Here is a 25,034-nt window from a genome sequence, read left to right as displayed (position 1 = left end):
TATTTTTGTTTTCTTTCTGTATTTTTTTCACACCTTGAGGATAATGTGTGATTTAAGTTTAGGGGTGGAAAGGTAAAATTTTTAGATTTTTAATTTTTTAGAATGCTAAAATTTTTCATTTTTTTTAAGTTAATATTCATAGATTATTTTAAACATTTGAACAAATGGACATGGTGGAAATTAATTCCACAGTAGAGTCTTTTCTATTTATTGTTGTTTTGACACTAATTCACGAGTAATCCTTTCACAATTAGCACATTCACACCAACATGATTTGTGGGGATGAGATTGAAGCACTTGCTTTTCGTCTGAGTTAATTTTTTATATTTTTGTTCTAAAAAAAATAAAGTTTAGTTATTGTTATAAATAAAGTAATAATTGTTCCACAAAGACTTTGCTTATTAACCAGGTCAATCATGCCTAATCAGCAATGATCTCGCGTCAAATAGTAGAGTCTTGGCATGGGGCAAGGTGGTTAGTTGGTTTCGTAGCCTTTTCAGCTCGAGTTAGTAAGTCCTTAGGGGGATTCTACACTTAGTGCCCTAAAGCCCTTGTGGTTTGGGAGCCATTGACCTAAAACTCATTACATGGGTTGGATCGAAAGTTTAAGTGAACTAACATTGCACAACCACTTTTATTACTATCTTCTTCTTTTTCTTAAGCCTTTTCCCACCATGTGGGGTCAACTGTGAGGGATGCAACACGAGGACTTTCTAGGCGGTCACCCATCCTAGTACTACTCTTGTCCAAACTCGTTTAACTTCGGAGTTCGGATGGACTAGACTTTGTGGTGGTAATGGTTTTAGTCAAGTCTTTTTAACTTCAAAATAGTTATGTTTGAAGTTAGTAAGTATTAACTAAAAAGGACAAGTGGTAAGGGTTTTAGTCGAGTCTTTTTAACCATGTTGATTCATTTTATACCAAATGAAGTTCATGAGTTCTTTTCTAATTAATTCTAAATGGCTTAGACTCTGTGGTGGTATTGCTTGGAATTTTTTAAAAGAAGTTCTAATTTTAACATTTTTTATGGATTGCAACTTGAAAGTGAAAATTGTCTTAGTCAAGTTTTGTTAAAGTTTTTAGTTTGTTAGTTTTTATTTTTTGTTTTTGAGTTTTGTTTTGCTAGAGGACAAGCAAAAAGCTAGGTTTGAGAGTATTTGATGAGTCCATATTATACCATATATTTTACTCTATTCTTAGTTATAGTTTTTTGGTTATTTTGATAAAATTTTGATACTTTGTCATGTATTTTCAATGCAAGGCATTCGACTTCCTCTTGAGTAAAAAGTGATCAAACGGATGAATTTTAGAAATTTCAATTGAAGGATGGTCGTGAGTCTTTCAAGATGATTGTACCAAAATTTCAGATTTTTCTACCAAGTCGTTTAACCGCGGTGAAGAAAAGAAGGCACAACGCGTAGCTTTCCCAGATTGACGTTTTTGAACACTGTGGGTATTTTGGATGTGAAGATGGAATATTTTGAGGAAGATTTGTTTTGAGGATTTGATGGGGACGATGCAGGTTTTGTAACACATTGTGCATAACTGCATTTAAAATATCTCTTACAACTTAAGGTGTGAAACATTTAAAAAGTTAAGGAATAAATAGAAATACCTGCTGCTGAAAGATTAGATTGATCCTAGGGCAGGACATCGGATCTTTTGCACTATTAGCTGAGGAACTCTTCAAACCATTATCACCCTTTTAGCCAAACCTGACGCTGAACAAATATCCAGGCGAGCATCAATCCAAGTCAGATCACCGTAGAGCTCTCCAAATTTTCCGCGCTGGAAAGTATAGCAGAGAGAGCCGAAAAAATCAATACCGAATGGACTTCTCTTCTTACTGCTCCAAGAATTGCCCTCGTCTCCCCTCATATCAACTGCCACTGGGTTGTACCCATCCTGAAACCAGGCAGTGCAGCCTCCACCTAAAATTTAATGCCACCATTGACCAGAAGAAGTGAGAATGGCATTACAAATTAATTTTGCAAACGAAAGGGAACTATATCACTAACAATGATTAATTTTGACAATTAAAGAATTTCGTACCCGGCCTTCCCTGGGGCAAACATCAGGAAATAGTTAAAGTAAAAACTAAAGATACTGCATACTGTCGGCAACAGATCTGGACTCGTAAACACAAAATAAAAATATAGAATTGTTCTGTTAGAATTTGTCTCTAGAATTATTTTTATTACTATTATTTTCTTTTACTGCAGTCACACCTACCACCACAGAACACCATGAAGGGAGGTGACATACTCCTTAAGTCTACTGGCTTTTAATATACTAAAGTAGAAAACTACACACATACAATATAAATGAAACTAACAGGTACCAAAACACGTATACATGTATAAAAACATGCAAAGGTATAAACTAAAAAATTATAATATACACCTGAGTATTGGTAGGAAACTTCCAAAAAACTGTAACGAGATAATACAAGTTATCACAGAAAATATGAGTAACGTGTAAAATTACCAAAAATTCCATATACTGCAGCATGAGGTTCTTTAAGACACGCATCATAAGATGGCCGCCAAAACAAACCCTTTTCTTTCTGTATCATGATGTCTTTTCGTGTCTCATTTTGCCTCCAAAGATCTTGGCTTTTTTCATAAGAAAAGGCAGCCTTTGCGCAGAATCCAGGCATTAGAGAAGGAGGTGCCTCATCATCTATGGAATTAACTGCCTGGGGATGACCACTGTTTTTATGTACACCAATGTGGTACCGCAATCCAGATTTGGAGACAAGTGATGACATATCTAAGGAAATTGACTCAGGCACATCCCAGTATTTTCCCTTATGGTCAACGAACAGTTCAGGCCATGCAGCCTCAAGTGTAATATCATGGTAAGGAAGCTGCAAACACCTTAAAGGTTGAGAAAATTTAATGCATGGCTCATAATTTAAACAGGAAGATAAATAAAGGAAATAAAGGTACAGACATGAACTTTTTCACTCAAACAGCTTAGGCAGCACATGTGCAATGTTAAAGGTACTGATATTAACTTTGTCAGTACATGGCTCTTAATTTATAGACATGAAACTTTCCAATTTTATCTATGTTCCCTGCAGTGCATATGTGCAATGTTATCAAGTCATGTAACCTATAAAGAAAAGTGGTAAACAGAAGAAACTTGTAAATTAAGATTTTTGAAGCATGTTGATATATACGAACCTATATCCAAGGTATGTTCAGAAAAGAAATGAAAAAATTGTGGCCTCATTTCGTCTCTAAGATTGGATTGAAATGGACAACCCACTATATTCAAGGTATGTTGACGAAAGAAATGAAAAAATTGTGGCTTACTTGAAGGTAGGAGATCGATTATTTTCCATTCCAATCCACCAAAATGGTAAGGATCAGAAGGGATTATTTTCCATATCCCCCTTCTAATCACCTCAATATGAAAAATCATTCACCCCTATCTTTAATATACCCTCAATATAGTAGTTTGTCCATTCCATTCCAATCCTAGAGACCAAACAAGGCCCTACTTTTCAACAATTAAGAAATTAGGAAACAATACTTTAAGATTATACATGCTGACAGAATCTGGTAAAGTTCAAGTGATACATCCCTATAATTACTTATTTTTAACTTCAATTCCTATAAGAGAAATTTGTCATATGAAAGAAAGAAAAAAATCGCAGTTGGATGATACTACAACCTGGCATGAACAAACCCAAAAAAGAACTTTAAACCTAACAACTCCAATCAGTAAACAAATTATCCTCCTAGCCATAGTAATTGTACAAAAAATGAAGAAATTGACACCCATAAATCCCTCAAACTAGCTTCAAAAACCCGGCAAACAAGGGACAAAAGGAATTCTGACTGTTTAAACATTTGATTAAAGGTCAAAACAGGAAAGTAAATGCATGCCTTATGAAAGAGCATCAATTTGTTGCGGTCCTTTTTTCTCACCATGCCCTTCTGTGCTCAACTTTATGGATGAGGACGGAGACAAAAGAAGCTGTGTGCATAATCCAAACGAATAAAGTGACTTGCCCAAGACATGCTTCACCACATCTTTCAAAGTAGGGACCCCCATCTCATCATTGGTAAATTCAGCTTTAATAAAAGAAAAGAGTTTCTTCGGGCGGAACTGCCCAATTAATCCAAGCCACCTATTTTCATGCAGATCATGTAACAAGGGAATTAGTATGTCCGACAACTAAGAATGCTAACCGGATTTGATTAATGTGAGATGACTTTGGTCTAAGCATAAGCATAGTAACTCTTAATTCACTCCTCCAACAGAAAACATGCTCAAGGAATTAGGACATTAAACTCAACACATTTGGAACAGTAATTTCAAAAATACAATGCATTTACACAGTACATTCATTAGCGACGATATTGTTCAGATTTCAAAACATCGAAACAAACTTTTTCACCTAAGAAATCCCATAAAAAAAAAAAAATAATTGGATAATCCCAACCAGTGCTCTGATAAACCTGATAAAGCTTTGATGCTCTGGAAAAACATAAGAACCCGCTTGCAAATCAGTAAAATAACAAGGCAACAAAAAATTCATGCTTTATGTGCTATACCACTAGAACTAGGCAAACAAGCTTTGTTCGGCTGTCAAGCTTTCCACTCAATCTCTCTTTCTCACATCAAGTAATTCACCAATAACCCAAAGTTTATACAATATACCAACATCTTCCTAAATATCAAACAAAGAACAAACCAAACCTAGAAGCAGAGGCTCCTTAGCAATTAGTAACATAAAAATTGTTTACAAAAATACGAATTTGGAGAACAAAAAAAAGGTTCATTTCTCAGGAAACAGGAGACAAATTATCTTTCCTAACCTTTTTCCTTTACCCAATTCAACCCCATAACAACAATTTCAATTGTTCTTCTCTCCAAACTTTCCCGGCAACCAAACAAACAACAAATGAATCACACGCATTTCCCATCATTTTCTCAGTAACCATACAAACCACAAACCAATCAACAGAAACACGTAAAACGAAAAAGAATATCCATTAAACGAAAAATGAAATAAATTTGAGAAAACCCAATAGGCAATAGCTAAGCAAAGAAGTTGTAGCCGTGTACCAGTTAGAGGTAGCTGGTCTGAGCAGAGGGACTCGTGAGAGAAAGAACCCAAGTCCCTGTAAGAATTGGGGTTGTAGGAAGGTATAACCCCAGAAGAAAGAGTTGCTGAATCCTAAGGGCTCGGCTGGCTCGAGCACCGTCGAGAGGAAAGGGGTGGCCTTGGCCGAGCCCTCAAGGGTCTGAGGCGAAGAAACGTTCAAGTCCCAGAAGGCTGAGTCCATCGCCGTCCTCAGGTTCGCCATTGTTGGCTGTCGAAAGAGTGAGGGAGCGCGAATTCTTTTTGGTTTCGGTTTTGGGGTTCAAGTGGTGGGTTTGTGAAGGTTTTATTTGTCTCTTCCTTTGGGTCCTCATCTGTCTTGAAATGAGTTTGAACATGGTGTATCATCTCTATCGCATTTGTGCTAATGACATGATATTAAGTGGAGAAAAACTTATGAGTTATAATTGTTTCATTGGCTTGAGACTTTACCATGGCGATGTATCATTGTCATAGAAGTACTTTGCAAGAAAGAGATTGATGGTTGGGAAATCCGCAAAATCCACCATGGTGTGAAAGGAGATAGTGGTCATAGAGTGCTCATATGTTATATTTCAATGAAGGAATATGCTAGTTTAAGGGAGGTGAATAGGTTCCAATTTATAAATTTAATGTTAATATCGATTCTCAAATTTCACATTCGCATCATATGAAATATCCTACATAATAAACAAATAAATGTACACATGGACGTAGGAAAATCCTCGGGCTCCCTCCCAAGTCAGGAAAAATGAGGACGAAAAGACTTACAAAACTCATCAACTAGTAGGCAATTTTATCTCCAAGCTTTGCTACTCAAACTCTCTTCAACCTTCAAGTGAAAGTGGCACGATACTAACACAGTCAAGTGCAATCCTGGAATCCGTTCGAAAGACAATTGGCCCTTAAATCTACAAAGGAAACGTAATGTGTCAATAACAATTGGATTTTCATCCCAGTAACCAAAACATTCACCCCAGCCACGCATGTTAATAGCCATATAAAGGAGCTCAGCTTTTCATCCTCTCATTTTAAAGTTCTACGCTGATCTAATAGTCGTACATTAAAACACATGAGCAGTAAAACGACTGTACATATACGTCAGCAGAAAAATGACTGCAAATTATCAAAATCAGACAGGGCATACACTATCACATCCTAGTGTCAACTCCGCCGTAACACTATATTGTTCGTTTTGGGCCCCGATCACGCCCTCATGGTTTTGTTTTTGGGAACTCACACGAGAACTTCCCAGTATGTCACCCATACTGGGATTGCTCTCACCCGAGCTCGCTTAACTTCGGAGTTCCAATGGAACCCGAAGCCAGTGAGTTTCCAAAAGGCCTTGTGCTATATGAAGGTGCACATGTGCATATAAGGCACGTCACCCTCTCTCTATTGGTCGATGTGGGATGTTACATACGCGCTTCCACAAGTACCAATTAGCAAATGACTATGTGGATTTTGTAACATATTGTGCATAACTGCATTTAAAATTTCTCTTCCAACTTAAGGTGCACAACATTTAGACAATTAAGGTATAAATAGAAATACCTGCTGTTGAAAGATTATATTGATCCTAGGGGAGGACACCAGATCTTTTGCACTATTAGCAGAGGAACTCTTCAAACCATAAATAACCCTTTTAGCCAAAGCTGAAGCTAAACAAATATCGAGACGAGAATCAATCCTGGTTAGATCACCGTAGAGCTCTATAAGTTTCCCGTGCTGGAAAGTATAGCAGAGAGAGCCGAAAAAATCAGCACTGAATGGATTTCTCTTCTTATTGCTCCTAGAATTGTCCTCGTCTCCCTTCATATCAACCGCCACTGGGTTGTACCCATCCTAAAACCAGGCAGTGCAGCTTCCACCAAAAATGTAATGCCACCATTGACCAGAAGAAAAAGTGGGAAATGGCATTACAATTTCATTTTGCGAATAAAAGGGAACTATATCACTAACAATGACTAGGTTGACTACCCATTATTTTTTACAATTATAGAATTCTGTATTTGGTCTTCTCTGGTGCAAACATCAGGAAATGGTAAAGTAAAAAACTTAAGAGCACTTCCAACATGGGAACCCCAGGTAATATACTATGCTATCCACCCAGTGAACAATAACTGCCCTTAATGAACAATAATCGTCTTTTGCATCTTCACCGTTGCACTTTAATAGCCCTGACAATAGGCAATAAAATATTATTTTTATTTTTATTTATAAAATAATACAAAATAATTTTATTTCTAATTTCGGATAAGATTTTTAATCGTTCTCGTTGCGCCACGTGTTATTATCCGAAAAGTTATAAAATAATATGTTTGTACCATACTTGACCAATCCCAAAACTACTATGCACCAGTCAACAGTATACTGTCAAGGACCCACAAGACTTTTCCTCCAACCAGGAGGCCAATTACAACGCGACACATGTCGATATCAGAGGCCAATCATAGCGCAACACGTGTCGATATCAGAGGTCAATCACAACAGGACACGTGTCAATGTTAGAACAAAGCTAGAAACTTTCTTCTATAAAAGGAGATCATTCTCCCACAATAACCCCTAATGTCATTTGTACTAAACTATTCACTACAACTCACTAAAAGAAAGCTTGAACCTATGTATTTGTGTAAACCCTTCACAACTAATGAGAACTCCTCTACTCCGTGGACGTAGCCAATTTGGGTGAACCACGTACATCTTGTGTTGTTTGCTTCCCTATCTCCATTCATTTACATACCTATCCACACTAATGACCAGAGCAACCTAGCGAAGGTCACAAACTTGACACTTTATGTTGTACCAAAGTCCTCGCCGATTTTGTGCATCAACATTTTGCGCCGTCTGTGGGAATCACACTTATTCCTAATCTCTCCAGCTTTGTCAAGCTGGTTTCCACCATTCGTACACTTTCTTTCGACCAGACACCCTTCTCCAACATGGGGAGTGAAGGGAGCCATAGCACGCAGAACGACATACCCCTCGCACTTAGTGCGAAGCAACGAAAGAAGTTCCTGTAACTTCTATTTGTTTTTTTTTTTTACAATTTTAATTTTTATGTTTTTTTTTGTTTTTTACAAATTTTATTTCTTCCTATAACTTCATCTTTTAAATTTTATTTTTTTCTGTAACTTCCTGTAACTTCTATTTGACAACATTTGTTTCCTATAACTTCTATTTTACAAAATTTGTTTCATATATTTTTTAAGTTCTATTTTTTTCCTATAACTTCCTAAGCCATTATACAATATTAAATTAAATTAAGTAACATGAAACAACATTAAACAATATGAAACAACATTAAATAACATTAACCAATATAAAAATTATGCAATATAAAAAAAAACATTTAACAACATGAAACTTAAACAACATTTTTAAAAACTTTTAACAATATAAAACTTAAACACCAAATCTATGCTTCTTTTGGACCAAAGATGTGCAACAAGATCCTGCTGTAGATACTAAGTTGTAGTTTTTAAATATAAGTTTGTAGTTTTTAAACATAAGTTTGTAGTTTTTAAATTTAAGTTGCTATAGTTTTTAAATTTAAATAATAAATTATGTTTAGCCCTATAACCCTTTAATCCTCGGTTGGAGACGGTTTTTTGTGGTAGGGGTAAAACGAAACCTATGACCCTTTGGCCTTCGGTTGGAGATGAAGGTAAAGATGACCCTGTACTGTTCATTAAAATATTAATATCTTAGAGGGCTAAAAGGTTTGTTCCATTGGAGATGGTCTTATTGAACTTGACTGTGAGACTGACTTTGTTGCTCGAAATGATATCTTTCAATACTTGGTAAGTGCGATTGATATGATCCCCCATATTTTTTTAGTTCTATTTGATTAGTTGTTGTTATAAGTATATGGTTGCGTACTTAGTGAGTGTATTCAATTGAGATTTTAAGGGATTTTAATTTTTTTTAATAAATTCAGGGGTATTCAATCAGGATTTTAAATGATTAACTGAAATTCAATGTGTATTCAATCAGAATTTTAAGATAATTTATTAAAATCCTTAGATATCTGGGTGTATTCAATTAGAATTTTAAAGAAGTTTATAACATTCTAGTGTATTCAATTAGAATTAGAATTTAAAGAATTTAGAAAAGTTGAGGAATTAGAGGGAATTGAAGAGATTTTATAGTTTATTTTAAGTATCCACGAGTCTCAACTCTTCCTATAAGATTTCGAGAGAATTAAATCAAAATTTTACATGAAATCTCTAAAAATCAGTTAAACTCTATAAAATTTCATAAATTTATACATCCAGTAAAATCTTTCAAAATTCCAATTAAATATACCCACTTCATTTCAGTCGTCCTTTTTTTCCCTTATTTCTTCTTCCTCTGCTTTGCTTTAGCTGCTGCTTCTTCTTCTCCCCCCTTTTGGTTCCCCCTCTCTTGCTTTATTTCTTCCGATGTTTTCTCTCTCTCTCTCTCTCTCTCTCTTGCTCTCTTCAAAATCCCACAACAGTGTTTGGATTTGGAGGCTTTTGCTCTGTTGGGTTTTTTTTTTTTTTTTTTTTTTCCAATAACTCAAAGGGCCGAAAGGTATTCCCATTTCATATTCTTCTCTCCCAATTTCTTTAGGGTTAATTTCAATTTTCTTATGCTGTTTGCAGCGGTGCTTTTTAGGGTTTAACTATTTGATTTCACAGATTCATTACAGACACAGTAAATAAGTACATTTTAAATTCGTATTTCATAACTTGGTTGCTTAATTCTACTGCCACTGTTCATCGGCCTCTCCTACGAAACAGCAAGGGTATGCAGAGATCATAATAGATGGGCTTTTTATTTTTATTATTTTTTTATCTTTTACATAATGCTCTTAAATGTTAATTATACATAACATGGAGTAAGGTTATAACTCATCATCATCAGCATCTTATTTATAACAATGTTGCCAAAATGCATTCTGATTATCAGGTATATCACTATGGAAGAACCAGAGCAAGTCCTCCACGAATACGGCTTGCATGGTGAATTTTAATCTTTCCAGGTACACCCATATCTATATCCCAAACAACTGTTATTATGTATCAATTTGTTAGAGTCAACAAATGTTAGAGTCAATTTATATAATTGATTTTTTGCTTTCCAGGTACAACCATATCTCACTCCCTCTGGTACTCTCTCTCTCTAAAATCTCTGTTGGGTTTCTACCAATATGTCAATTTGTATAATTTCTTTTTTGATGTGGGATTTGGTGCATTTGATTTGGGTTATGGTTTGAGATGTTATTTGGAAGATTTCATTTTTGAGTTGGATTCATGGTTTTTGCTTAAGATCTCTCTTTTTATTTATTTTATTTTTTTTATGGTCGCTGTAGCTTGCTGTGCATGTGATATTTTCTTCCATGTCCAATATTATCCAAATTCATTACTGCATTTCAAGAGCTTGCGACTTATAACTTCGCTCCCAAATCCCAAGTGAGTCTTAGATAGCAAATCACCCTAATAACCATTCTAAATACGTTAAATGGTGAAAGCGAGAAATGGTGAATCTAAATGGTGGTGTGGTACATCATGTAGAATCTTTTGAATTCAATTTGTCTTTTTTTTCTTCCCCTTTCTGTTAATTTAAATTGGGATTGGCTACTGATTTGTTTTTCCAGATTAGGAGGAAAAGAGAAATCATGTACATTTCACTGTTTTGGAACATTGCAAATAAATTGAATACACAAACAAATTAGGAAAAGATAAAGGATTATGCTTGATGACTGATTGGTTTATGGATTAGTTGTATGATTTGTCGTGTAGATCATGGTTTTCAGGTCTTTTACAGTTTTAGTGGTTGTGCTTAAGGGTAGATGATGTAGGATGGAGATAGTTTTTAGAGAATGCTGGATTTACATTCGTTTGGGTACATTCAAGTAGTTTTGTGTCCCTGTGAGGTATTTGGTATTCCTCATAGTTTCGTTCTTGACCATATTCCTTCTTGAATCTTCATCGATAAAGTGTTTCTTTGAGCTATTCTTTAAATTTGTCTTTTATGTTTGACCCAGTTATGACTTTCCCTACCTTTGTGTGCATGTACTGGTTTGAATTTATTTGCATTTTATTTGAAATGATTCGAATTGAATATTTATAACCAGAAGAAGTGATTTTTCTAATTGTGATAATTGTGCCTCATGTTTTGTTGAGGACTTTGATATTCTAATTTTTTCATGATAATACATCATTTCTTCTTGATAATACATCATGTTTGGGTGTTTAAACAATATTTGCCTAAAAGTATGCTCTGTTTTCTAGTGGTATTTCAAATAAGGTAACTTCCCCAAACACTGACATTTTGGTTTTCTATTGGTATGCGTGAAACCAGCTTGATTCAGGTTACAAGGTTGAGAGGGTTGCGGATACTTGTCATAAGTGGATAGTTAATCATGTTCAATAACCTTAGTTGGAGGGCCATTCACTTAAATTTTGGTTTCAAGTTGTAGAAAGATGGCTTTTTATGGGAATTTGGAATTAGCATATCACTTTTTGCAACACTAAATTGGGTTATAATGGATATGCAGATCTTTGAGAGGATAAACACTGTTTGACTGATCGCACAAGATTGGTTCCTGTGACCACTGCTCAGGTGTAGTTTCTTTTTATATTATGTTGAATTGACGACAAATAGTGCTCATCTTTGTTAATTGGATAGGATAAGCACTAATTGTCATCAATTCAAGGAAACATTAGTTTCTACTCGACCATTGCCTGCACTTTTGGACCATTTTATATGTGAATTTGATGCGAAAATGTTTACTTTTTGTGTTTAAATATGTACGCAAAATAAAACAATTATGTCTGTTGAGGATATCATTGCTCTGATTGGAGATAAGTGTGATGGAGTTACTGGACGGGTAAAATTTTGGACTATTCTTTCTTCTTCTTTCTATGAAATTTTAGTATCACTTCAGGATACGTTTCGAGATATCTTAGTGCACTTAAAACCATGCCTTAAATTTGAAATCTGACATCATTTTGTGAAGTCTTCTATGCAAGAAATCCGTTGGAGTCAAAACCTATTATTCAACCCGATCTTCTAAACAGAATAAGTCTAGAGGCATCCTTGAAATCCTTTAACTATTTTAAATAGATATTCCTATACTATCAATCACATGTCAGCCGTAATTGGTCAACTGTGAAGGTCACCAACTACTCAAACAAAACCCATCTCAATTAACTTATGGGCAATGTTTTAAACGTCTCTTGACTGTATATTTTATGTTAGAAAATAATGTGATGATTATACCTTCATGAAAGAAGAGGTAGTAAAAAAGAATTAGAAAGCGAGCGAATCATATAGGCAGTTTGTAAATTCTTAAGACCATACCTCCAAACCGAATACAGCACCAAAATTCTTTTGTTCCTCAACTAGCTCTTCTTTTCTTCTTCTTCTCTCCCTCATTGACATCCTCAAATGAATGCTTCTTTGTTAATTAGAGTTGCAATAATCTTCCCATAGATGTTGTCATACCCCCATGAGCTTGCCAAAGGTACTGACTGGTTGCTGATTTCAGCTTCACGTACAAAGATGACTAGCGGGTCAAGTTCCATAAGGAGGTGGAAGCAGAAGAAGAATTGGCGTCACCCTTCAGTTTTTCAACCAAAAGGAGGTAGCCTTTATAAATGATTTACACAAGCTTCTCTGTTTTGTATCTCTGAAATTTGAGTTCTTTGACTCAAATATCCTTAGGCGGACACAAAATTTTGACCCCAACATCCAATTTAATTAATTCAACTTTGGTACGTGAGTTAAGAGTTTTTCTATGACTGTATTACTGTGTTTGATAAATGAATGATGAATTGGAAATAGTTTCTTACTTATGTTTTTATTAGGTGTGTACTAAATTGGATGTTAGTTTGGTTATTTCCGAACTTTTCACATGACTTTCATTACCTAATTCAGATTATGAAAACCCTAACCTTAATTTTGTAAATTGATTTTGGTACCTGCAAATGTGAAAAGGGTAAAGTTTCGCATCCCTTTAGTGTTTGATCCTGAAATTAATTTATCTGTGAGTCCTGGATCTCTGTACATTTCGGGTAAATTTCAACGACTTTCTCTTTTCGAATGCCTTTTTTAATTTTCTATTTTTGTCTTAGAGCTTCTGCTTTTTGGGCATTTTGGGTTGTATTTTCTATTTCCCAGTCGACTGGAAATATTGATGGGGGAGAGAGAGAGAGAAATTGCTCTTCAATAACTATGCTTATATATTTCTTAGGGTCTGGTATTTGATTAATTAGAAATGACAGCTTTACTTGATTGACGTTTTTTTTTTTTTTTTTTTTATCAATTTAAGGTACTATGAATTGGGACCCAACAATCCACCATATGCTGCCAAGTTCTACGACTTTTGTGGGGCTGAGGATCCTGAAGCATCCATCTGCACTACCAGTTTCCATGTTTCTATGATGACGATTGATCCATGTAATATCTCTCTTTTAAGATTCATCATTTCATTCAGTCTTGCTCTTGCACTCTAACCAAGGTTCTGTATCTCCAATAATCTCATCTCTTTTATAGAAACATGAAGTTGATGCGTAATTGGGTTTTTTTTTTCTTTCCTTGAGGTCTCTGTTTATTTTCATTACTGTATTGATGTTTTCTGCCGTTGTTTATACAATTCTAAGAGGATAGAGATTAATGGCATGAGGGTAAAAAAAAAAACAAGGGAAGGAGGGAAAGATGAGGAATGCACGGGTTGGCCTGAGTTTTATTTAATTGGTTTGGGATTTTGTTTATGTTTGGGATTCTTTTCCCTAATTAATATTTTTTTTGAATTCATATAGAATTTTGTTTATGTTTGGGGTTGTCATGTTCGAGTATTTAATTTGGTATTTAGTAGTTTACGTTACAGTTGTCGGTTTTCCAAGCGATAATGCTTTTTCTGATATATGTGCAAATATTAACACTTTGTAGATTTTCAGTTTTTAAACAATAAGATAATGTATCCGCTTAGACTCCAGAGTGCTTTGTCATTAAGGTAAATGATTTTTGTTTTTTGCTTTGTGCCTTTTCTGATTCATGTTTTAACACGTATTGAATAATTTCCAAATTAACGATTGGTTCTTGCAGCTGCGTGAAGGGACGGACTATTCAAGCTTCGCAAGTTAATTTAAGGGTTTTAATCACTATATAAGGTTTCCATTTCTAATCCTTATTCCTTCCGCCTTTCCCCTTATTAAGAAAATTTTACTAATTGTAATTGTTAAATGTTATTAAGGTGAGAAAGGGATCATCGATCTGAAATGAGCTTTTTATGTAGCAATTTATCCACTCATTCACCTCAAATTCTTTTTCTTCATAGATTGTTCTGGTACCTGCTCTCTCGTTTTTTTCATAGGCACAACTCTTTAATTCTTCTGTCTGTTTTCAGCTTTGAATTTTGGATGACAGGCTCTGTGCTTATACATCGATTTCTCTGCTTCTTCTTTGTAAATCTTGCAGGTCAGGACGACACACCTATTGGGGCAATGTCGGGATGTTTAGGCTTGGGTGGAGACGTGGACTTATAGAAGAGGTGAAGTAGCTTAGCTCTCTGTCATTAACTTTATCTGTTCTATGCATCTCTACAATCTTACAATGCTCTTTTATTAAAGTGCAAGATGTTGGGACCGGTTACTGGAATACGAGATTTGGAACAAAAGTGGTTGACAATGCTAGAGTTGAAACCAAGTGTGAAATTCACATTGAAAATGACTGGTCAAAATGCTAATCATATTCTGAAAAATGTTGGGTTTCCTGATGAGTACTCTGGCCGAATTCAAGAGGCTAATTTAGTGATTTGCAGTTAATTTTGTAAATTTATTGAATGAAGTCATTTGTTATTTAGCTTATCTTGTGTTTAGTTTGGTTTTAGGAGAGGGTTGCACATGATCTGTAGAATCACAATTAAGGGTCAGTTTTTCCAACAATTTTTCTTTTTCTTTTTGCTGCATGTTTGTGCATGTGTGGTCTCTGAGATTTTGTTTTTAGTCACTGTTGATTTGTAGTTTATGTCTTCCTTTGGCTACATATTGACACAAGTTTATTCTCGGCATTTTTTTGTTAGGGTAAGTGGTTTGGCGAGTTCTGTATTATCATATAATCTTTGGGGCTATTTTAAGTAAAAATGAAATGTTGACATTGATATATCATGCGGCACACTTAATTCACACTACTATATTCGGTCTTCATGTTTCCATTGCAACGCTCTGCATTTCCCACCCGATGAATTTTTTAATAAAGATGTAGTTAAAGCAATTACATGCTCTATCAAGTATGTTTTATATGTGGTTGTGGTAGTTGCAAGGAAATGAAATGTTTGTGCTGATAATTGGTAGTTTAAATATATAGAAATAGAGAGTAATTATAATTGGAGCACCTAGGATATTTAACATTGTTTTCTTTTCCATGTAATTTTTTCTCATGCTTAACATCTGCTTTTGTCTATGCATTTGATTCAAGTGCTATTTTTGTTAGTGTTAATTTTGGGTTGCATATCAACAAACTAACCCAGTTAATTTTGCTTAGTGTTGATGTATAAGGTGAACTCTCATTGCATCAACTTGAACAAACATTCTTCTACTTAATTGCCTAGCTGCTGAAACAAGAACGAAACACTTTTTATGTTTTTTTGTTCAACTGCTAAAACAGGTGGCTGGCCTGTAGGACATATATTTTGCCATCTTAACTTCAAGGGCAATATATGTGTAAAATGCATGTTGCTTCTGTTTCTCAGGGAAACAAAGAAAGCATTTTTTGCAACCATATCTTTTGTAATCAGCTCGATTGAATGTATATAAAAGCCAAACTACTTATCTTACCGACACCGTTAACTCATCTATCCTTTTTGTTTGTTCATGATTATGTTGAATTTTTTTCCAGGTTAAAATGTGTTTTATTAAGGCTGGTGCATTCAAGTCCTGTAGCAACGCACAGACATTTTTTCTAGCATTTCCCAAAAAATTTCCCCCCATCCTTCAACCCTAGCCCCCAAACCATGATAATTTCCTAATGACCAGTCAAGCCTTATCTTAATTTCTAAAACCTAATGGACCCGTGGAGGGGTCGTCCTTGGATTCAATTTGCATTCTCCTTATCTTGATTACTTACCGCACTTTGCACTCTCCTTATCTTGATTCCTAACCACTATATATCAGTGTATCATGACATTTTCCAACACTAGAGACAATATAGTTGACCCACATGGTGTATGCTTATTCCATTCTATAATCTGGTGCTGAGTTTTTTTTTTTTTTTTTTTTTTTTTGTGAGACCTCTCACTTACAAGTGAAAGAGGAATACCACTAGACCGTAATAAGTGACCAATCTGATGCTAAGTTAGTTACTTGCAAAATAGTAACGAAGTGTACAATGAGTTAGTGAATAAAAGGTGCCTTAGTGGTTACTCAATGAAAGAATTGTACAATATATGAGTTTCCGAATTATGTTCCAAAAAATTTGAGATTATCCTGATCCAAAATTTTTGAAATGAAAACTAAAAACTTATTTCCAATCCGATTCATGCAAAAAAAGCCCGCAAAATGTTAAACAAAACCGACCGCAAAATGTTAGTAATTGCGTGTTTTGGGGGATGAATATGCCTCAACGTATTTGCATTATGCGGCAGGTTGCTTATAAATTAGATGTATTCTCCTCAGAGCTGCTGTAAGCATACAACAAGTAGCAACCACCATGGGGATGAACAAGTTCTTTTCAGTTTTGTTTTTCTCATATTTTTGCTTTCATGTCCTTATTTTTCACTCATGCCTTGCCTTGAGACTGAGTGGAAATGAGACAGATCGATTGGCCTTGCTTGAAATCAAGGCGAGGATAACCTATGACCCTGTTGAAGCCTTGACTTCATGGAACGAAACCAACCATTTTTGCAATTGGCGTGGTGTCACATGTGGTCGTCGTCACAAGAGGGTCACGGTGTTGAACCTGCAGTCCTTCAATCTTTCAGGCTCTCTGTCACCACATGTTGGGAATTTGAGTTTTTTGAGAGTACTTTCTCTCACCAACAATAACTTGAGCCACAAAATTCCTCCAGAAATCGGCCGTCTCTCAAGATTGCAAGATATAGTTTGGGAGAATAATTCCCTTACCGGTGAAATTCCCTCAAACTTATCGCGTTGCTCTCAACTAACCAGAATTGCTTTTGGTGGGAATTTTCTGGTAGGAAGACTTCCTGAGGAGGTTGGCACTTTGTCGAAGTTGAGAATAATTTCGATACTCTTCAACAAACTTACAGGAAGTATCCCCTACTCCTTTGCCAATTTATCATCTCTTGAGTTGCTTATGGCACCTGGTAATGATTTTTATGGGAGTATTCCAGATATCTTTGGTCAAATGGCCAATTTTAAAGTTCTTGGTTTGGGTAGTAATAGGTTCTCAGATGTGATCCCTCCCTCACTCTATAATCTTTCTTCCATTAGTATCCTTGATGTTACAGTCAACAGAATCCAAGGCACTTTACCTCCAAACCTAGGTATTGTCTTTCCAACTCTAGAATATTTAGGGGTCGGCCACAACAAATTTACTGGACCTCTTCCTATTTCGTTATCTAATGCCTCAACTCTAACTTCTCTTTGGATGGAAGGAAACAAATTTCAGGGGAAAGTTCCTTCTTTGAAAAGTTTAGTTAATCTTGAGTTCTTGAATATTGCTTACAACAATCTTGGAAGGGGGGAAATCGATGACTTGAGCTTTGTTTGCGATCTGACCAATGCTACCCGTTTACGACAACTGATGTTCGATACAAACAATTTTGGGGGCAATTTAACTCAATGCGTGGCCAACTTGTCATCTTCTCTTGTATTCTTGCATGTAGAATACAATAAAATATCAGGAAGCATCCCCCATGGGATTGGAAATCTGGCTAAGCTAGGGAGCATTTGGTTTGCCCAGAACCAATTTTCAGAAAGCATCCCCACTGATGTGGGAAAGCTTCGGAAGTTGTACGAATTAGATTTGGGTTTTAACAATCTCTCCGGCTATATCCCATCGTCATTTGGGAATTTAAGTGAACTATCCATATTGAGTTTAGCCGGTAACAAACTTGACGGCAATATTCCCTCAAGTCTAGGTAAGTGCCGGAAATTGATTGCCTTGACTCTTGCTAATAACAACCTCAGCGGTATCATATCCCCTCAAGTCATTGGTCTGTCATCTTCCTATGTGGAATTGGATTTCTCTAAAAATCAGTTGACTGGTTTCCTTCCCAAAGAAGTAGGAAATTTGATAAATCTGGAGAATTTTCGTGTTTCTCAAAACATGCTGTCTGGGGAAATTCCAACAAGTCTTGGTAGTTGCATAACAATTGAATCTCTAGACCTGCAAGGAAACTTCTTTCAAGGGACGATTCCATCATCTCTGAGTTCACTGAGAGGAATCAAAGAATTATATCTTTCTCACAACAACTTGTCAGGCTCGATTCCAGAATTCTTAGAGCGTCTTCAAGTTTTGCAATCTTTGAATCTATCTTATAACAACTTTGAGGGCATGGTACCAATGAAGGGGGTTTTCAGGAATGCAACTGCCACATCGATTGAAGGAAATAGCAAGCTTTGTGGGGGAATTCCTGGATTCCATTTGCCCAAGTGCAAACTCCAACATTCCAACAAGGGAGGATTAAGCCCAAAAATGAAATTGATAATTTCTCTGGTTTGTGGGATTCTTGGGGTTACTTTTGCACTAGTCTTTTTGTACCTCCGTCGGCCACAGAGGGCAAAAATAGAGCGGACTTCAAGTGATTCAGAAAAATTTCTCTCAGTCTCTTACCAAAGTCTTCTCAAAGCTACTGATGGATTTTCCTCTGTCAACTTGATTGGTATGGGCAGTTTTGGGTCTGTCTATAAAGGAGTACTTGAGCAAGGTGAAACAATTGCTGTCAAAGTACTCAACCTTGCTCGTCTGGGAGCTTACAAAAGTTTTATTGCTGAGTGCGAGGCTTTAAGAAATATTAGACACCGTAATCTTGTCAAGGTACTCTCGGCATGTTCTGGTTTTGATTATCGCGGTCACGACTTCAAGGCCTTAATTTATGAGTTCATGGTTAACGGGAGCTTGGAGGAATGGTTGCATCCAACTCATACAATTGGTGAGACAAGTCAGAGGCCAAGGAGCTTAACAATTTCTCAGAGGTTGAATATTGTTATTGATGTTTCTATGGCACTGGATTATCTCCATCATCATTGTGAGACGCCAATAGTTCATTGCGACCTCAAACCCAGCAATATTCTTCTCAATGAGGACATGGTTGCACATGTAGGTGACTTCGGGTTGGTGAGGTTCCTCCCAAAAGCTGCTGAAAATTCTTCGGGAAATCAATCAAGTTCTTTAGGGATCAAGGGAACTATTGGTTATGCTCCTCCAGGTAAATACACAGTTGCCTATTTTTACCTAGCTAGTATTTTAAGATTGTGCAGTATTTATTTTAAAATTTTCAAATATGAAATGGGCATTTAGCACTTCACTAGAAAATTAGAATATAATGTTCTGAATTGTGGAATGCAGAATATGGCATGGGACATGAAGTGTGGACACAAGGTGATGTGTACAGCTTTGGTATCCTCCTGTTGGAAATATTTACAGGAAAGCGACCAACCGATAACATGTTTGAGGAAGCTTCAAACCTTCATAACTTTGTGAAGGCAGCTCTGCCGGAGAAAGTGGAAGAGGTTTTGGATCCTATTCTTGTTCAAGAGAGTGATTGTCATGACGAGGATAGCAAAAGGAATCACGTCCAAATTGAAAAAAGTTTAATGTCAGTTTTAGAAATTGGTGTTGCTTGCTCAGCAGAGTTGCCTAGAGAAAGATTGGACATCAGTGATGCTATGGCACAAATGTGTCGGATCAGAAACAAACTTCGAGCAAGTGGTATATGTGAATAGAAGCTTATTGTTAGTACGTGGTATAGCATGTAATATTAATGTATTTTATGTGAGAGAGTTCTCGTATTTGTTAAATAAAAAAATACAGTACATATGGCTAGTTGATCAATGCTTGCCAAACAAACTTATTTGCATACTTATTATGCTTGATCGATGAAATTCTAGCTTTACCAAACATTAAGTGACAAGTGGAGACGGGATCAATTTGCAGGTCTATGATAGAGCATTCATGTAAAGATGTTTTGTGTATATTCACCCCAAAACACTTTAAGTGACAAGTGGAGCGTATGTCTAGTAAGGTTAAGGGTTAAAGTTAAGTTGATGATGTAAGACTTAATTACATTTTGTAACGTCAATTTTCGGCTATATTGCTCAAACATGTTATATTTTAGAGAATGTGCTAATTTGTGAAGAAGGATTCAAAACTACATGTGTTTTTGTACTCTATCATTCTTGTTGGTATAATGATTGGCTTCTCATACAAATTATATATATATATATATATATATATATCATTTGCATGTTGCATTTCATTATTTTTTGGAAAGCATTTGTTTAGGGGAAGCTTAACAATTTGAAGATGTGTTTCTTTCGATGTTTATTTATTTATTTTCTTCGACTATTTCTTTGTTTTACTTTCCTCTTTTGAATTCGTCCTCACTTTCAAGTTTCATTCTTTTGAAGTGATTCCAATTCCTAGTAAGGAAAATTTTTTCCGTCTCATCTTGTATACATAGATAATTTATCTATTCATAGTAATCATAATTACTCTCGATGAATTTCATATTTTGGAACCATTGCATGATGTCATCTACACCATTGAAAGAATTATCAAATTCAATAGAGAGAATTACTGGAATTTTGCAAATCCTAAAACCCAAGTAAGAGGTAGGATAGAATAGAAACAAATATGTTATAGAGAATAATAGAGTTTTACAAACCTTATTGTCTTTATTCAATAAATTTGGAATTTAGAATGGCTAAATATATGAAATTCAAGAATAATAGGGGGAATAGCTCTACCAATGCATACATGAAAGATGATTTTTTTTTTAATTAAAGTGAATGATGGGTTTTAATTTAAATGTTATTGATTTGTGATAAATGATCATTTGAAATATTATACTTAATTTTGGGATGAGATCTGTTGGATGTAAAAGATAAATAATGATTGAATTTTTTTAAAAGTATTGAGAAGGGTTGCAAAGCAATAGAAATAAGTTACTACTAATCTTATTGTTTCAAGTCAGGGTAGGCCTTGGACTACTATAGTCCTTATGTGCCTCCGTCAGTTGTTATACCATTGTTAGATTTGTGAGTTTATGTTTCCTTTAAGCAACCTTGATCTAGATTGCATGTGTGACTCTCTATATGCCAATTGAAGGCTCCAACAATCATCCGAAAAAACCTGATACAACTATTTCTTAAGCTTTACATATCAAGAGGAAGTATCGTAGTTAATATTATTTAAGAGTGTGGTTTTGTAAATCTAGAAGTAGGATTCCAATAAGATTTGGAAGACTCGTGTTACTTGTAAGGCAAGTAAAACCCACATAATTAGTATAATTAAAGGTGTAAGGCTACAAGAGAAAATAAACAATTATAGAAAGTTGAGAGCACTTTCTCTCTTACCGTCCCTTTCCTACCCTCACTTTCTATATTTTTCCTTAAGAAGTTTATTAGAAAGTTAAATATATATATATATATATATATATTTAATAATGCGATAAAGTTGGTGGGTTGGATAAATAATTGTTAGGTGCAAAGGGGTCGGTGAAAAAGTTTGATATTTTGAAAAAAAATATTTCTAATTTGAAATCCAGACTCCTAAGGCTATTTAGATGGCAATTTCCAACACCAACTTGACCCTGCCAAAGTCTACGAGCACACTTTTTCCAACTTAACTTGTAAGGTAAGCTAGAAAATAGAAACAAAACCAACCCCTTATTTAAAGCTTGTCGGCCAGTAATGATTTATGAATGCCAGCTATATATCTACCAGTTTACCATGGCACTGTTCAATGAGACAATATGGTCGACCCATATATATCAAGTCAAGTCCATAATATATATATATATATATATATATATATATATATATATATATATATATATACACATATTAAAACTACAGTGTTTGTGAATTAAATAAATAATTGTTAAGAAAGAGAAAAGTCTGCTAAATCTGTATGGATGGGCAATTTCCAACCCTAACTTGACCATGGCAAAGTCTACTAGCACACTTTCTCCAACTTAACTTGTAAGCTAAGCTAGAAAATAGACAGTTTAGAAGCTACTTTCCGACAAGCCGGTCGGCCAGTAATATTTGATGAATGCTAGAGCTATGTATCTACCAATCTACCGTGGCACTTTCCAACACTAGAGACAATATACTTAACCCATATTTGGCGAGTCAAGTCCAAATATTTAAAAATTTGGAATCAGATAATTTACAACCAAATTGTTGATGCACAAAAGCTGATTACCTTAAAAGTTGGTATTGTAGAATTATTAGAGTGATGGATTGAATGCCCACTTCTAACAACATTGGTATTGTTATCAACTTGGTAAGTATTATTTGCATAATTTGTCAGTTGTTGGACTTTATCATAAAAAACTTCGGTGTTAGTTAGAATGGGGTAATGATACTTAAACTCTTCTTTTGTCATTGATAAGGTCAACGTAGGACATTTCAACACGCTCCCTCACATGAGACCCAATTAGTGAATCACACGTAAAAGATCTACAAATCAACAACCATATAAAGTTAAGGGGACTCATCCTACACGCAGGACCAAATCACCCACCATCATCGCGTGAAAAGGTCCCTCCTTTGACAGATTTGCATAAGCTTGAGTGGTTAATCCTTGCTAACAACCATCTCAAAAGTGGGGGAATTGATGACTCGACCTTTCTCTGTGATTTGAGCAATGCCACGGTGGGCAACGGTTATGGTGGGCGAGTAACCGCGGTTATTTATTCATAACTGTTTATGCTCATACGTGCATAACCATTTACTGGTTGGGTAATTGCCTAAACGGTTATACCCATACCCCGTCTACATGTTTTTTAACAACTTGAAAATTAAAAAAAAAAATTCATAATTTTCTTTTTTTTAATAATTAAACACCGTTATAGGTACATTCATCATACATTTCCGTATTTTAATTTTTTAAGTCCTTATACAATTCTAATAATTGAAATAATAGTTTAAGGACGATATTTTTAACTGTTACCAATGAAGGTAAATTTAATATTTGGTAAGCATTATTGGGTTACACAAATTGTTTAGAAGGCATTTCTGTCAAAGCATTTCTGTCAATTTCATGGTTACTCGCAAGGAATTTAAATTAATTTGGCGAATTCCTTGATGATGAAAATCATCATTCCTGTAGTAGTGTTATTGAGAGAAGGACCGATGAATTCCTTGCTAATTTATTGGGTGCTAAGTATTATTGGATCGAGAACATGATTTGTGTTAATTTTACATATATAAAATAAATGGGTAAACAGTTACCTGTTTATAACCACGGTTAATGCTCATAACCGCCCATTTAAATTTCGCAGGTAGACGGTTATACCCATAACCGTTTATTTATCTAAACAGTTATTTATAACCGTAACCGTTTAATTTAAATAGGCGGGTAACCGCGATTACTCATAACCAATGAGTATTTGCCAATCCCTAATGCCGCCCATTTAGAATTTCTCGAAATGATTTTTTTTTTTTTTTTTTGGGTCAAGAATTTCTCGAAATGTTTACCGACAAGTTTGGGGGCACGTTACCTCAATGCTTAGGAAACCTGTCTTCTTCTCTTCAAATATTCCATATTGCACAAAATAAAATATTAGGAAGTATCCCGAATGAGATTGTAAATTTGGCTAGCTTGGAGGTTTTGGGGATGCTGAGAACCAATTATCAGGTCACATTCCCCCTGGTGTAGGAAAGCTTCACAAGTTATATCTATTAAATTTGAGTAGGAACTCTCTCTCTTTGGCAATCTTACATCCTCTTTCGGAAATTTAAGTCAATTAAATGAGTTAAGCTTAAAAGGCAACAACTTCCAGGCAATATCCTGCCCAGTTTAATAGAGTGTCAGAATTTGAGGCTCTTATATCTTGGTGAGAACAGTTTTAGCGGTATCATATCACAAGAAATTATTGGTCTGTTGAACTTGTATATATTTAGTTTACCTCAAGATCATTTTCTTGGCTCCCTACCAATGGATGTAAGAATTTTAATAAATCTTGAGCATATAGATATCTTTGAAAACATGTTATTCAGTGAAATTCCAGCAAAGTGTAGTTAGTTGTATAAAATTAGAGTACCTAGACATGCATGGAAATTTCTTCCATGGGACAATTCCATCAACTTTCAGTAGCACAATAATCCTAATTCTTGTCGTGTGGCTTGTTCTTGGCAATTGACACTGAAAATCTTAAACCTAACTACCTAAGCCTACTGCAACCATGGGAGAAAGACAATATTGTCTTTTTTTGATCAAGTATCTCTCTCTGTTGATCGGGATAATTCAGGAAATTCGGGAAGAGTTTAAATTGCTTCTAGAGATCGTGACTACATGACGCATGACGAGTCTCTCTTTCATCCATGATTTATCCTCCAAAAGAGAGTGTCGTCACTGCCAATGGAACTATAATCTCAGTAACAGAGCCTGGTCCAATTGCACTCACCCCATCTTTATCCTTACATAATACCTTGCTTCTTCCAGAATTATCAAATCATCTTTTATTAGTTAGTCAAATTACCGATCGATCGATTAGGTTATATCGTACTAATGTTTCTAGTACATTTTTTAAAAGGTACCAACCTTTGGGCTAAAACCTAAAATTTTTAGTCCAGAAACAGTTTTTCTGCTCCACTACTTCTGGCCTAAATTTTTAGCCTCAGATTATTAAATAATGAATTTAGGCTAATTTTTTTTTCTTAAAGTAACTTTTTTAAAAGAAAAAATTATGTAGACTATCATAATTTAATTTTATGAACATTTTAACCTAAAAATATTTAGATTCTGATAAATATTGAAAAATCACAAACAG

The 25,034-nt window shown here is 35.2% G+C and overlaps 1 protein-coding gene, 1 long non-coding RNA gene and 1 pseudogene across 23 annotated transcripts in view; 2 read left to right on the top strand and 1 right to left on the bottom strand.

Annotated features, from left to right (window-relative positions):
• The window catches only part of LOC148695584 (uncharacterized), a 95,207-nt gene that overhangs the window by 47,484 nt on the left and 22,689 nt on the right, over positions 1–25,034 (top strand). The window lies entirely within an intron of this gene.
• On the bottom strand, positions 1,491–5,463 carry LOC148695591 (protein TRIGALACTOSYLDIACYLGLYCEROL 4, chloroplastic-like; annotated as a pseudogene).
• LOC148695590 (receptor kinase-like protein Xa21) lies at positions 9,433–20,101 on the top strand. Of its 20 annotated transcripts, none has more exons than XR_015964721.1 (10): positions 9,433–9,655; positions 9,763–9,869; positions 10,034–10,106; positions 10,209–10,233; positions 11,625–11,689; positions 12,618–12,713; positions 13,401–14,084; positions 14,177–14,241; positions 14,325–14,417; positions 14,549–15,092. XR_015964721.1 is itself a non-coding variant. In XM_088697841.1 (2 exons), exons 1-2 carry the CDS (start codon positions 16,778–16,780, stop codon positions 19,975–19,977), a joined length of 3,060 nt encoding a protein of 1,019 aa, XP_088553967.1. In that variant the 5' UTR covers positions 16,712–16,777; the 3' UTR covers positions 19,978–20,101. The 20 variants fall into 20 exon arrangements, 1 of the variants encoding a protein (XP_088553967.1); XR_015964722.1 differs by having other exon boundaries at positions 9,433–9,869; positions 14,549–14,596; positions 14,636–15,092; XR_015964725.1 differs by having other exon boundaries at positions 9,433–9,869; positions 14,549–14,621; positions 14,701–15,092.

Source organism: Pyrus communis, chromosome 7, assembly GCF_041283825.1.
Source record: "Pyrus communis isolate YQ-2024b chromosome 7, ASM4128382v1, whole genome shotgun sequence".
In the NCBI taxonomy this organism is placed as follows: domain Eukaryota; kingdom Viridiplantae; phylum Streptophyta; class Magnoliopsida; order Rosales; family Rosaceae; genus Pyrus; species Pyrus communis.
The sequence above is the reverse complement of the archived record's forward strand: the minus strand, read 5'-3'. Positions and strand labels throughout refer to the sequence as shown.